This window comes from Xyrauchen texanus, chromosome 21 (genome assembly GCF_025860055.1).
Source record: "Xyrauchen texanus isolate HMW12.3.18 chromosome 21, RBS_HiC_50CHRs, whole genome shotgun sequence".
Classification (NCBI taxonomy): domain Eukaryota; kingdom Metazoa; phylum Chordata; class Actinopteri; order Cypriniformes; family Catostomidae; genus Xyrauchen; species Xyrauchen texanus.
In genome coordinates, this window is record NC_068296.1 from 37,624,461 (window position 1) to 37,639,663 (window position 15,203).

The 15,203-nt window shown below is 41.6% G+C and overlaps 1 protein-coding gene across 1 annotated transcript in view; it reads right to left on the reverse strand.

Moving 5' to 3' along the window:
* Positions 1-15,203, reverse strand: part of LOC127661204 (unconventional myosin-Va-like) — a 146,808-nt gene that overhangs the window by 71,398 nt on the left and 60,207 nt on the right. The window contains exon 13 of the mRNA XM_052151811.1: positions 11,170-11,295. Coding sequence (XP_052007771.1) covers positions 11,170-11,295 — 126 coding nt within the window. The remainder of the gene's footprint in view (positions 1-11,169; positions 11,296-15,203) is intronic.

Genomic DNA, 15,203 nt, shown 5'->3' on the forward strand with positions numbered 1-15,203 from the left:
CCAATCACATATGTCCAGAGACAACTGAAAAGATGGAAGCAGGAAACTGAAGGGAATCCAGAAGGAGACACATTAATGGCTACATTGTTTAGGAATTCTGAGATAGATGCCATGCCACAAGCTGTAAAGAGCAAGCTGGAGGACGTGGTCCACAAAAGTGCAACCATACCTATCCTGGTATCAAATCAGACTACTGATCATTTGTTAGGGAGAGATACATTGTGTAAATTGGGACTTAAAATGTGGTGTTCTCCAGGAGTGTATATAGACATACAGGGAATAGGAACTCAAATGATGATTTCTGAGCCAAGAGCAAACGTGTACTGGATAGGACAGGTAGAAAATGATGTGAGACAGACAATTAATAAATGGGTACATTTTATTGAAACCGATTCCTGAAGCACAGATATATCAGGATATATGATCCTGAGAGAGATGCAAAAATAGAAAAGAAATGGCAGGAAGAAAATGACCTCGCAATACATCATAATAGGTATACAGGGAGCAGCTTTAAGTATAACTGAGAGTGAATTTGTAAAACATTTGTTTAATGTAGCAGATTCTGCTCCACATGTATGTAGGGAAAAATTGGAAAACAAAAGATTTTGGGCCAACGATGAAAAAGGGAACCAACAATAAATCCAATGATTTTTCATTCTGCTGACAAAAATTACGTAAAAAATTTGGTATGAGACTATATTGATGGGTACTCCACAGGAAGTAGTCATTAATAAAAAAAATACAAATGCAGATGATAGCAACACCCATACTGGTACAGATTATTGATGCTGAACTGTTTAAGGAAGTGTCAGGTATCATCTGGGTTATGGTCTCAGCATGTCAGATGTAGGACTGGTAAAATCTGCTAGCCCAATAAGAATATAACTTAAGCCAGGTGCACACCTGCCAAGAAAATCGCAGTACCCTTTGCGGCCTGAGGCTGAAACTGGCATAAAAACACTATTGAAGGTCTAGTGATACAGGAGTATTAATGAAAACAAACAGTTACTGTAATACTCCAATACAGCCTGTGATCAAAGCAGACAAATCTAAATGGTGCCTTGTTCATGACTTACGAGCAATTAATGATATTGTAGAGGATTGGCCAGCTGTTGTTCCAAACCTGCACACGCTGCTGACAAATGTTCCTCCAGATGATGACTTTCCTAGGAATAACTGTCTTCAGTGCAGAGCTAAAAACAGCTCCACTTAGAGAAATCATGAAGCAAGCAGGGCTACAAAATGTAATTACTCCACTAAGATGGAAAACAGATGTGTTCCTAGCATTGAGTCTATAAAGAAAGAACTACAAAGGGCACCTGCCCTCTGTAATCCTGACTACACTATGCCATTTCACCTGTATGTGGCAAACAAAACTGATGGTTATGCATCAGCTGTATTGATGCAAGAGACCTGCAGAGGTAGAAAAAACAATCCATAGCTTACTATAGCACTAAGCTGGACAACGTAGAGCAAAGTTACCCACCATGTTACCAACACTAGGTTACGGCCAGATCTTGTGTCTACATCATTCTCTGAGGCAGAAGTCACTTACTTTGTGGATGGTTCTAGTTTTAGAAATAATTTGGGAAATCATAAAGGATTTTCTTTAGTAAAGAAAGACATGGAGGAATTTGTGCCTGTGATATCCCAACATTGTGTACAGCTTTGCTCTCACGAGAAAGCTTTCACGACAGCATGTCAATTAGCAAAGGGACAAACAGCTAATATTTTCACTGATTCAGCTTATGCTCATGGTGTATGTCATGTGTTTGGAGCAGTGTGCAAACAGAGAGGCTTCAAAAAGAGTGATGGAACTCCCATCCAACATGCTGAACAGATAGGTAAATTAATTTCTGCTATGATGCAACCAAAATGATTAACAGTCATAAAATATCAGGCTCATAAAAAAGGAAATTACTTTGTCATTAAGGGTAACAACATATCAGATTTGGAAGCTAAAAAAGCATTAGGATGTCAGGTAACATTATTAGCTCCAATAGTTCTAAAACCATAACCTCGGTTGGACGATATTATTCGAATTCAACAACAAGCGGGTCTTTATGAACACTCCATATGGCGCCAAAGAGGAGCCAAGAAAGACACACAAGATATTTGCCATTCACATGAAGGACAGATCATTGCACCAAACTCACTTTTAAACATTCTCATTCCAGATGCGCATGGTTTTGACCATTACGCAAGAAGAGGAAGTGATAAGGAAAATTAAACAGCAGGGATATTGGTCTCCATACTTACGTGCAATAGTAGATGATTTTCTGTCCACATGTTAAGTTTGTGCCACAAACAATGTTAGGAAAGGTACAGCGACACCAATAGGCCACATACCGGTAGGACCATTCAAGGACCTGGTAATGGATTATGGGGACATGATGAAGCGAGTACAAGGCAAAAGGTATATGCTTGTGGTAATAGACAGATTTAGCAGATGGGTAGAAGCAATACCATCAGCAGATGAGGAGGCAGGAACAGTAATTAAATTTAAGTAAGAAGTAATCACTAGATTTGAAATACCATCAGAAATAAGTTCAGATAATGGATCAGCATTCATTTAAAATACTGCAGCAATTGAGAATAAAACAGACACTAGTGTGTGTTTATCAACCACAATCACAAGGGATGGTAGAAAGGGTAAATGTACCCTCAAGGCCAAACTTAAAGGACACCTATTAAGACCCTTTTTACAAGATGTAATATAAGTATCAGGTGTCCCCAGAATGTGTCTGTGAAGTTTCAGCTTAAAATACCCCACAGATCATTTATTGTACCATGCTATAAATGCCTCTTTAAAGGTGGAATCAAAAACACACTGATTTAGTGTGTGTCTCTTTAAATGCAAATGAGCTGCTGCTCCTCACCCCCTTTCTGGAAGAGGGCTGTGCCTTTACAGCTCGTGCTTCAGATCCTAGAGCAACAACAAATCAGAACCAATATGACTAACAGCATAAATACCGGAGTTCAGCCATATATGTATGAATATATACTGTGTATATATATGTACAGTGAGGAAAATAAGTATTTGAACACCCTGCTATTTTGCAAGTTCTCCCACTTAGAAATCATGGAGGGGTCTGAAACTGTCATCGTAGGTGCATGTCCACTGTGAGAGACATAATCTAAAAAAAAAAAATACAGAAATCACAATGTATGATTTTTTAACTATTTATTTGTATGAAACAGCTGCAAATAAGTATTTGAACACCTGAGAAAATCAATGTTAATATTTGGTACAGTAGCCTTTGTTTGCAATTACAGAGGTCAAACGTTTCCTGTAGTTTTTCACCAGGTTTGCACACACTGCAGGAGGGATTTTGGCCCACTCCTCCACACAGATCTTCTCTAGATCAGTCAGGTTTCTGGGCTGTTGCTGAGAAACACAGAGTTTGAGCTCCCTCCAAAGATTCTCTATTGGGTTTAGGTCTGGAGACTGGCTAGGCCACGCCAGAACCTTGATATGCTTCTTACAGAGCCACTCCTTGGTTATCCTGGCTGTGTGCTTCGGGTCATTGTCATGTTGGAAGCCCCAGCCTCAACCCATCTTCAATGCTCTAACTGAGGGAAGGAGGCTGTTCCCCAAAATCTCGCAATACATGGCCCCGGTCATCCTCTCCTTAATACAGTGCAGTCAGCCCTGTCCCATGTGCAGAAAAACACCCCCAAAGCATGATGCTACCACCCCCATGCTTCACAGTAGGGATGGTGTTCTTGGGATGGTACTCATCATTCTTCTTCCTCCAAACACGGTTAGTGGAATTATGACCAAAAAGTTCTATTTTGGTCTCATCTGACCACATGACTTTCTCCCATGACTCCTCTGGATCATCCAAATGGTCATTGGCAAACTTAAGACGGGCCTTGACATGTGCTGGTTTAAGCAGGGGAACCTTCCGTGCCATGCATGATTTCAAACCATGACGTCTTAGTGTATTACCAACAGTAACCTTGGAAAGGTGGTCCCAGCTCTTTTCAGGTCATTGACCAGCTCCTCCCGTGTAGTTCTGGGCTGATTTCTCACCTTTCTTAGGATCATTGAGACCCCACGAGGTGAGATCTTGCATGGAGCCCCAGTCCGAGGGAGATTGACAGTCATGTTTAGCTTCTTCCATTTTCTAATGATTGCTCCAACAGTGGACCTTTTTTCACCAAGCTGCTTGGCAATTTCCCCATAGCCCTTTCCAGCCTTGTGGAGGTGTACAATTTTGTCTCTAGTGTCTTTTGACAGCTCTTTGGTCTTGGCCATGTTAGTATTTGGATTCTTACTGATTGTATGGGGTGGACAGGTGTCTTTATGCAGCTAACGACCTCAAACAGGTGCATCTAATTTAGGATAATAAATGAAGTGGAGGTGGACATTTTAAAGGCAGACTAACAGGTCTTTGAGTGTCAGAATTCTAGCTGATAGACAGGTGTTCAAATACTTATTTGCAGCTGTATCATACAAATAAATAGTTAAAAAATCATACATTGTGATTTCTGGATTTTGTTTTTTTAGATTATGTCTCTCACAGTGGACATGCACCTACGATGACAATTTCAGACCCCTCCATGATTTCCAAGTGGGAGAACTTGCAAAATAGCAGGGTGTTCAAATACTTATTTTCCTCACTGTATATCTGGTCACCGTAAATACAATTAGAGACAATGGTAACTTCAGCTGCATTAGCCGTGGAATTAGCTAACAAGCACATTCGGAAAGGCGATTTGCAAACATTCACAAAATATAAAGTGTGATACTTACATCTTCCGGATATAAAGCTGGAGCATGAAAAGTTGGTACTGATCCATGCTTGAGAATCAAATTCTTTGAAAATCCTGCTTTATACTGACACTCATTCACAAAGCAGTCCGGTGTAAAATGATTTGCACAAACATACACACATTTTTGTATGTTTTTGGGCACATTTCCTTCAAAAACAAAACTTGTCCACTGCGTCTTCAGTGGCTCTAATGCAGGGAGTACATGAAGACTCTTATGTTCAATTTTACAGCCAACAACAGAACACTTATGATGCTTACGAAGCTGAGACATTATTCTTCTCACTGTATCTGCTCCAGTATGGAAAAAAATGGCAGACTGTGTATAGATCACTCAGGGGAGGATCTATGATAATAGGGTGGAGTTCGTCACCAGTCGTGGGCGAGGCCTGCTCTAACGTGATGTCACTTTAGAGCAGAAACGAAAACCATTCATTTTGACACACTGTTTTTGATAAATAGAAATAGAAGAAAGAGGAGTGGGTGGACTTTTAACATTGTAGGGTGGTTGTGTACACACACTGCCGACTCACATTTATGTACAAACACCATGTAAAAGTGCATTTTGCATAATAGGTCCCCTTTAACAAACTATGTGAAAGTACTAAACTTAACTGGATTGATGCTTTACCTCTTGCACTAATGAGCTATCGCATGCAAACCAAGTCATCCCAGGTGACCAAGTATATCTGAGGGTATTCAGGAGAAACTGGAATGAGCCCAGGAGAGAGGGACCCTACAATGTGGTGGCATCAACTCCAACAGCAGTCCAAGTGGAAGGAAGCACCACCTGGTATCATCTAAACCCCTGCACGAGAGTTCCCAGAGTAAGGAAGGAAAGGGAAGGATAGAGACTTGAAACAGATGATACGGAAGAAAGTGAGGACAGACCAGACACACAGGATGAAAGGGTGCAGAGTGTCAAAAGCTCAGAAAGAGACGCACAATGAGCTGAGCAAAGCAGAGAGAATCAAGAGAATGGAAGGAATATGTCCAATAGCATGTCTGATGAACATCACATACCTACTGCATCTGATACTACAAGCTTAAGCCATAATCAATACCACCCAAGTTTCTCTACTACAAGCTCAAGCTACAGCCAACACCACTACTCAATTTCAACCAGACTTCCCTAAAATTTACTTTTCAGCCCTCGGTCAGACTCAGTAACAACTCAATAATAATCCCAACAGAACAAGAATTTAATAAAGAACAAAAGACATCAAAACAACGTAGAAACATTGATAACGATATCAATAGTAATGAGAAAATCAGCAAATTAGATATTTTATTGGAAACAGTGCAAAATAATGAATTGTGTGAATGGACAAAGTTTACAGCAAGAGAGACAGGTATGGAAAATTGCCTACTGTGCTCCAAATCACCCTTAAACAAGGTAATAGTAGTTCCAAATCCACATGACTATCGAAAATGTGCTGAATTTAACAGAAACATTTGTCATGTAAAAAAGCATTTTAGATCCTTCTGCTCAGCTGAGTGTTTGGCTTTTTTGGGTAATTCTATCCTTAAGGATCAGTTTAATAAACCACATTGGGGAGATTGTGTAGATATTGGGATATAAAAGAAAAGATTCAAATAAAAGAAGGAAAGGTAGAAACCACAAAATGGTACAACGTCAATTATAGCCAAGAGTATGAGTGCTACAGTAAGCCTGAAGGAACTCATGATTTCTGAGAATTCAAGGGAAGATGTGCTTCTATTTGGTTCTTAGACAAAACAAATGCTTTGCGATCAGATGTACCTGTAAGAGCCCCAGTACTTCAAGCACAAGGATTAAGAAAGGGAATTAAATTATTTCCAGAAGAATGTGAAAATCAAACTATAGTGTTACCTTCAATAGAGTTATATGAAGATCAGACAATAGTTGTGGCAGACTTCTTTTGGGTCTGTGGAAAAGAACGACTTATGGCCATGTAACACAGTTGAAGGATGGGCAAGGAGGAGGCGAGAACCGGCTTGACGATATAAATCATAGTTTAATGGAAAACTTAAAAGACAACACAAACACACATGACGGACATGTCCGTAATTCTCTCTCTCTTGAACCATCGTCACCGGCCGCCTTTATCCCTCGCGCGCCTCATCAGGCTGATTGGGGACCGGGCGCGCGATATTCCGACCGGCCCCGCCCCCCTCCGCTCCACACTCCTCCCGCCGTTATCTCAGGCCGGGGTGCCACCGGCATGACGTACACCCCCCCATCCCTGGGGCGGGGTGTATCTTGCGTCCCGCGTGGTCATCCCCGCCTTCCTCGCCCTGGGAGGAGACAGGAGGGGAAGACAACAACAACAAAACAAAATAGGTGCGGGAAAAGGCCAACACGGTGCGACAGGGAGAGAGAGAGGAGAGAGAGAAAAGCTCACTCACCGGTTCTCTGATGTACTGTCGCGTGGTCCTCGAACACTCCTCCACACTCAGGCGGACGACAGCCGCTCCAACACCGGGCGAACCGGAGTGAAACCGCCGACCCCCAGCGGGTAGAACGCGCCTCCGCTTTTCTGGCGGCAAATGGGGACACTCCTCCGCCCCTGGCAGCGGCTCTACCGCTCCGGTGGTCGGAGAGTTTCTTCCCTCCTCCCTCGCGGACGGCGGTCTTCCCTCGACCCCTCCGCGTCTCTGGGGACGGCAGGGCACTCCTCCGCCCCGGCAGCGGCTCCTCGCTCCAGGCGGTCGGGGTATCCAGTCCCCACTTGCCCCGCGGACGACGGCCGCACTCCCGCATCCGGGCGGTCGGGCTACTCCGTCACCCGGCAGATGGCAGCGGCGCTCCCCTGGGTGGACGGCAGTGTCGAGGACTCTGCGACGGGCATCCCTCCTCCTTCCCGGGTTTCAGCACCAATGTAACACAGTTGAAGGATGGGCAAGGAGGAGGCAAGAACCGGCTTGACGATATAAATCATAGTTTAATGGAAAACTTAAAAGACAACACAAACACACATGACGGACATGTCCGTAATTCTCTCTCTCTCGAACAATCGTCACCGGCCGCCTTTATCCCTCGCGCGCCTCATCAGGCTGATTGGGGACCGGGCGCGCGATATTCCGACCGGCCCCGCCCCCCTCCGCTCCACAGGCCTCCTTACCACTAGGATGGAAAGGAATATGTGTTAGAGTACGACTGATTCAGGAAATTGCCATGGCACAGTGGGAATTAGGACAATTCAAGAAGGAAGATAGGAATAGAACTAAGAGAGACTCAATTTGTGAACCCAGGGGTACACCTAATGAATTTAAGGCTAGAGATGAAGTGAAAGCAGGGTTTGAATAAATATTCATTTGGATCACACAAAACAAAAACACTAAATGGATCTATTATATTTTCTATAATCAAAAGAGATTAATTAATTACACTGATGATGCTTTATCTGCATTAGGAGTACAAGTACATGAAACAAGTAGAATGACATTGCAAAATAGGCATGCTCTTAATTGGTAATTGGCAGACAAAGGGGGTTTATGTGTTATGTTTGGAGATCAATGTTGTACATTTATACCAAATAATACAGTAATAACAATAACATTTAGTGAAGTCACGATTAAATAAAAAAAACTTAAGAACTGAAGTTAAAGCAAATGCTGGAAGAGATAATCAAATGTGGGATTGGTTTAGTCTAAAATTAGGAGCATGGGGAGCATGGTTTGCTAAATTGGGAATGTTTTGGGGAATTGCAATAATGATAGGAGGGCTATGGTTTTGTTGTGTACTTCCTTTATTGAGGTCACTAGTTATCAAAGCCACGGTTAAGCAAATGGAAATGCTAAAATGTCAAGATAATGGGCAAGTGATTTTAGAGGGTAACCAAAGTGTATATTATCAAGATTGGCTTTATAAACCAAATTGGGATTCACAAACATTGGATGAGGATTCAACTACCTCAAATGAGGACGAAGAAGATGAATAAAGATGAGCCACACCCTGGGTGTAAGTGCTAGCCTACCTCTCCCCAAAAGGTGACCCTCTATAATGCACAAAATATCTGGGTTGAAAATATCTACACTACAAAAAAAAACCTGTTTGATATACTCTACATAACTGTGACAACCAGAGACAAGGCTGAACCAATTGCACACTCAAGCTTATAACTTGCTTATATGTTTCGTTTATTAAATGAAGGTATAGGGAGACAGAATCTTTTACTCCATTCTTAATCAAACTTGGATGGAGACGTTTGATCTGAAACCTCCACCAGGGTGCGGTTGCATAATCTGGTCATTGGTAATGAAGCTGTGTGACTTAACTTGGTCACTAGATAGGTGACTAGGTATAGCTGAGGCGACTGAATTGTAAAACTGCACTTTGGGTTTAGACAGTGAAGGTGGGACTTAAGTAAGTCCCACGGGGGGAATGTAGAATATTTTTATAAAATTGAATATGAATTAATCAAGTACAATCAATGTAAATATAGTCATTTTATTCTACAATTATTTCTGATGGTCAAGCATGTATCTTACTGTGTGTCTATGTAGAGGCCTGTGTAGGAATGGACTGTGCTCACATATGGTAAACTGAGTTTCTTGTTTTGACACTAGAGAAAATATATGTTGAGGCCCCTTCACAGAGGTTTCCTGTCCACGTCTTATAAAACAACAGACTGGAGTCACAGAACAAAATTATAAATAATAGTGACATGTATGGAATGTATTAGTCACACCTTGGTAGATAATATGTATAAGCGGTAATAAACCCAGATGCTTCAGTTGCTGTGTAGACGACTCAGCTTTTTTATCTCTGATAATAAAGTCTATCTTCTAGCATCAAAACCCCAAGTTATTTTTCACATAGGCAGCAATGCTGACGTCATGTGGAAGCCACTTAATACGCATAAAATTACATATCACACAATTATGGGGTAAAATAGTACTTTTTTTTACTTTTAGTATATTTATAATGAAAAATTACTGCATCCAAATCGGCATACTTCCCTACCATATACAGTAATATGCTAAAATCAGCATTTCAAATGTATAGGCTGTCTGAAAACGCGATTTTCATAAAACACTAGTTGAAAAATTCACCCATGACCTACACTTTAATGTCCCATAATGCCATAGGATACAAGGAGACATCACATTCAAAATGCTGAATTAAAAAAAAATGAAGAGAAACGTGTGTTAGGCGGCTCATATCAAATGTTATTGCTATATATACCAAGAAAGTTTCCTGTGGTTCAATTGTATTTGCTTATGGCAGGGCGGAGGGCAGGGCCGGGCCATGATCCTACACACCTGGTCCCGTATTAGGCTAATCAAGCCTCCGAGAGGGATAAAGGTCGACTGCAGAGGATCGTACGAGAGAGAGAGCTCGTTTACGGACATGTCTGTCATCCCTTCTGTTCCCCGAGAACGTGGCGGGGCGTTCTGTCCGCCAGGGGCTGGAGGTCTGCCTCTGATCCACCCGGAGAGGCGCGGCTGTCGTCCGATAGAGGGTGGAGGAGTGGCCGAGGAACAAGCTGCGGCGTATCGGAGAACTGGCGAGTAAGAGTTTTTTTCATCTCTCTCTCCTCTCTCTCTCTCTCTCACTGCTGCTCTGCGTTGGCCTTTTCCCTCTCTTTTAAATTTTACAGTGTTTTTTGGGGGGATACTACACTGTTACAGGAAGTTCCCACTGGTACATTCCTCCCTCGTTCTCGGGGGCTCCCCAGCCTGAGAGAACGAGGGAGGAATGTGGCAGGGCGTATTAGGCTAATTGAGCCTCCGAGAGTGATAAAGGTCGACTGCAGAGGATCGTGCGAGAGAGAGAGATCGTTTACTGACATGTCCGTCGTGTGTGTGTTTGTCTTTTAAGTTGTCATTAAAACTATTATTTATATTGTCAAGCCGGTTCTCGCCTCCTCCTTTCCATTGATCCCTTTACACTGCTTAACTAAACCAAAGTAGAATATCTTTGCGTTTATTGATATTATGCTGTATATTCGGGTCACAGGACAATGCCCACGTTCCAGGATGAAGTATGTCCGAAAGGTATTCATACTACTCACCTGCATACTTACAGGTAAACATACTTTATTAATGGTCAAAAATTACGTTCTTCATCAAAAGCAGTACAAACTCTGACAGTACGGCCATTCAGATGCAGCTATTCTCTTGACATGTCCGCCAAATTGGATAAAATATTTTCACTGAGCTTGTTGCAATGCATTTTGGGATTGTCTTATTGCTTAAGGATAGAGTATATGCAGTACTACCTTATAATCTGGTTAAATGAAGGTATCTTTGAAGGCAGCATTATAATGTTGCTTAACTTTTGAAACTGAATTTGTGTGAGCAACTCACTTGGTTTTGGAACAGATGTATAATTGACAAATTAACTGACACAAATACAGCAGCTCACCAAAATGTGCTCAACCAGCCTCATTATGTGTTTGTCTGTACCTTATCTGCAAAGTGCTGAATAATAAAAGCTTTATTGGACATCCGAGGCTTCTCAAAAAGTGCACACGTCTTCAAATGAGTGTTATACAGTTTCTGCGCCCACGAGTCATCAGAACCCTTCGGCATCTGAGAAACAGACAGAGAGAGAGACAGAGAGAGAGAGAGAGAGAGAGAGAGAGAGAGAGAGAGAGAGAGAGAGAATTTTGAATTTTTACAAACTTTTATTACAAAAAAAATTCAGAGTACACTTAAATTACAAAAAAACAAAAAATAAAAAATAAAATAATAAAATAAATAAAATTAAGCACAAAAACAAATCATAAGCGTGTGAAAACCAAATTACCTTCAAATACACAACACAAAGCCTCATTGTGACACCAAATATTTTCAAATGTGAGAAGATCGTCCACATGTTTGTAGTAGTTAAAATCAATCAGAACTCTTGCTTGTAACAGATGTAAAAACACAGTAGCTACATTCTGCTCTACATCCCGCTCAACTTTCTTCTTTCTACTTAAATAAATGGCCAGTTTTGCTTGGCCTAAAACAAAGTTGAGCAACTGGCATACATTTCTCCTTTTCATCACATATTTAAAACCAAAAATAAATAAAACAGTAGAAAACATTTCGTTACAACTCTGAAAAATATTTTGTAAAGACAAAAATAAAGGCACTAATCTGACACAGTTCACAAAAGCATGAAAGATGGTTTCTCTCTCAGTGCAGAAAGGACAAGCATCACCAACCTCAGGGTTTAAAACTGAAATAAAAGCATTGACAGCAACAGCGCCATGAAGGATTCGCCATTGCAGATCACATGTTTTTTTGTGTAACGGTGGTTTATAAAGTGCTCTCCACTCAGGTTTACTGTCATCACACAATTTAAAAAAGTCACGCCATGGAGTATCAACTTTCTTATTTAACATCCTTTTGTTGAAATTTAAAACACAATATTTGTACAAAACTTTTCCAGTGCTTAAAAAGAAGTCTCTACACAAGGATTCAACAGTTTTTAAAAAACCCAGAGAATTCCTCCAGGTTCAGAGAAAGCAGCAAGCAAGGGAAAGAGTCCTCAGGGTTTGGAGTGCAGACATCATTGCTATAGTCCATCAGTAAAGCTCTTTCTGAGTCTTTCAGAGCAGTCTGCCATTTCATTAAAAGCTGTGCTACTACACGGGTTGATCTGATGCCTAAACGTTCAGCCGTTACCGCCTCATTCTGGAAATCAGCTCCTGATATTTCCAGTAGTCGGCCCAGAGTAGTGATCTTACTGCCAATAAGTGTCTTGTTCAGTCCCGGGAACAGACCATCGGCAGACACATCCAGTCGTGCACCACGAACCAACGGCTCCTCCAGAAGCCAATGAAGGGACTCTGAACTCTCCACCTTCTCAACAATAAAAAGACTCCAAACCTTAAAAATGTTCTTATAAAAGACTGGAAGACCAGAAGTGTTCAATTTTACAGGGTCCATTAAAAACAGAGTTTTGTCCAGTCCCAGACTCTCAAGATGATTTAAAATCACATAAGCAACTGCACACCATTTAAAATCAACTGAACCCATTAAAAGTCTTTGTACAAACTGCAACCTAAAAGTTGCTACTCTGCTTTGTAGATGTATTAAACCTTGTCCGCCCTCCTCCTTAGGCAAGAAGAGCACACTCTGTGGGACCCAATGTAGCTTATCCCAAAAGAAATCCACTAAAATCGCCTGGACTTTAGCTAGCAGATGTGCGGGAGGGTCAACACATGCCAGCCTGTGCCATAAAGAGGAAGCAATTAGGTTATTTATGATTAAAATGCGTCCTCTGAATGACATCTTCGGTGTTAAACATCTCCATCTGTCCAGACGACCTTTGACTTTATCAATGACTCCCCAATTTTTTTGAACTATCTGATCGTCACCCAGATACACACCTAAATATTTAAAACCGGATTTCCCCCACACTAAACCTTGGGGAAGTTCTGGTTTCCCACCTGTCCATTTACCTAAAAGCAAGGTTTCACTTTTATTCCAGTTTACACTTGCAGAGGATAAACTTTTAAAATCTTTAAGTAAACTTGTTAAAACCTTTATGTCACTTTGCTTGCTAATCATGACTATGACATCATCTGCGTATGCTGACAGCACAAGATTGCTTTCGCAGTTCGGCAAGTGTAAACCTTGGATTTTACCCCTTATCTGCTGTAAGAGTGGCTCAATTGCTAAGGAGTAGAGCATACCAGACAAAGAGCACCCCTGCCTGATACCTCTGAGAGCTTTAAAAGGAGCACATAAACCACCGTTCACTTTTAAAATACTCTCAACGCCACTATAAAGAACTTTAATAAGGTTAATAAAATTTTGACTAAAACCAAAGGCCTCTAAAACTCTCCACAAATAACAATGTTCAACCCGGTCAAAAGCTTTCTCTTGATCTAAAGAGATAAAACCACAGTCTAAATTCAGCATCTTGGAGACTTCTAAAACATCACGAATCAAAGAAATATTATCAAATATAGACCTACCAGGAACACAGTAGGTCTGGTCAGGATGAATGACACCATCCATCACTCCTGCCAATCTGTTAGCCAGGGTTTTTGAGAGCAGCTTGTAATCGGTGCAGAGCAGTGAAACGGGCCGCCAGCACTTGATGTCAGTGAGGTCACCTTTTTTGGGCAAGAGGGTTAAAACTGCTCTGCGGCAGCTCTGTGGCAGCTGGCCATCAGCCAAGCTCTCGTTTAACACCTCGAGCAGGTCCTCACTTATTTCTGACCAGAACGACTTATAAAAGTCAACTGGTAGACCGTCGATGCCTGACACCTTCCCGGACTCCATTCCTTGGAGGGCCTTATGCAGTTCCCCCATACTCAAAGCACCAGAGATCTTGCCATTGGCTTCCTCTGATACCTGGGGTAAGTCATCTAAGAAAACACTTTCACCCCTGTATCCTGCCCCAACTTCACTCTTGTACAAGCTCTCATAGAAACCCACTGCTCTCTTACTGAATCTCTGCAGGGTCAGTCAATAAACTTCCAGAGTCGGATCGTAGAGCATGGATGACTCTGCTTTGACCATTCTTCTTCTCAAGACTGAAGAAGAATCTGGATGAAGCATCCATCTGGTCCACACTCTGGAACCTCGACCTGACCAGAGCCCCCTGTGCTTTGATACCCAGTAGGTCAGCCAACTGTGTCCTTTTATTTAAAAGAGAGTCAAAATGACCCTGCACACCAGTTGACTCAGCCAATTCTTGAAGCTTTAAAATGTCAGTCTCCAAGGTGTTCATAAAAAGAGTTGTCTCTGTAGTGACGTTTTGAGTGTATTGCAAGCAAAACTGTTTTATTTGGGCTTTCCCAAAATCCCACCACTGTCTTAGGGATCTAAAAGAACTCTTTGTATCTCGGAAATCATCCCAGAACAATTTAAAAGTGCTCTTAAAAAAACTGTCACTTAACAAGGAAGTGTTTAGCTGCCAGTACGCACTTCTTGGTTTAAAAGAGTTAAAAAGCACAGAACACTGCACCATACTGTGATCAGAGAAAATAAGAGGGGTAATAAAACATCTTTTTAAAATATTACAGTGATGCTTAAAAACATAAAACCGGTCCAGTCTTGCTAGAGAGATCACACTGTCCCGAACATGAGACCAGGTGTACTGCCTTTGTGTGCCATGAAACTGTCTCCATACATCACATAACTCATGCCGCTTGACCAGCTGGATCAGACGGTTACTGAGAGGGCATGTGTGGTTCAACATGATTTCTGTCCATGTTTGACTCTGCACAGTTAAAATCACCACCCAAGAATAAATATTCTTCCAAACAGCATTTCTCTAAAACAGATAATAATGTGTTTAAAAACAACATTCTTTCTGTTGTGGATGTTGGGACGTACACACAAATAAAAACACAAATAAAATGTCCAAAAGTAGCTCTTACTTTTAAAAGTCTGCCTTTAACCACCTCCTCCACCTGATAGGAGTGTGGACTAAAACCCTTATTAAAAAGAATAGCGACCCCTCCACTGAGTGAGGTGTTGTGACTCAGGACAGA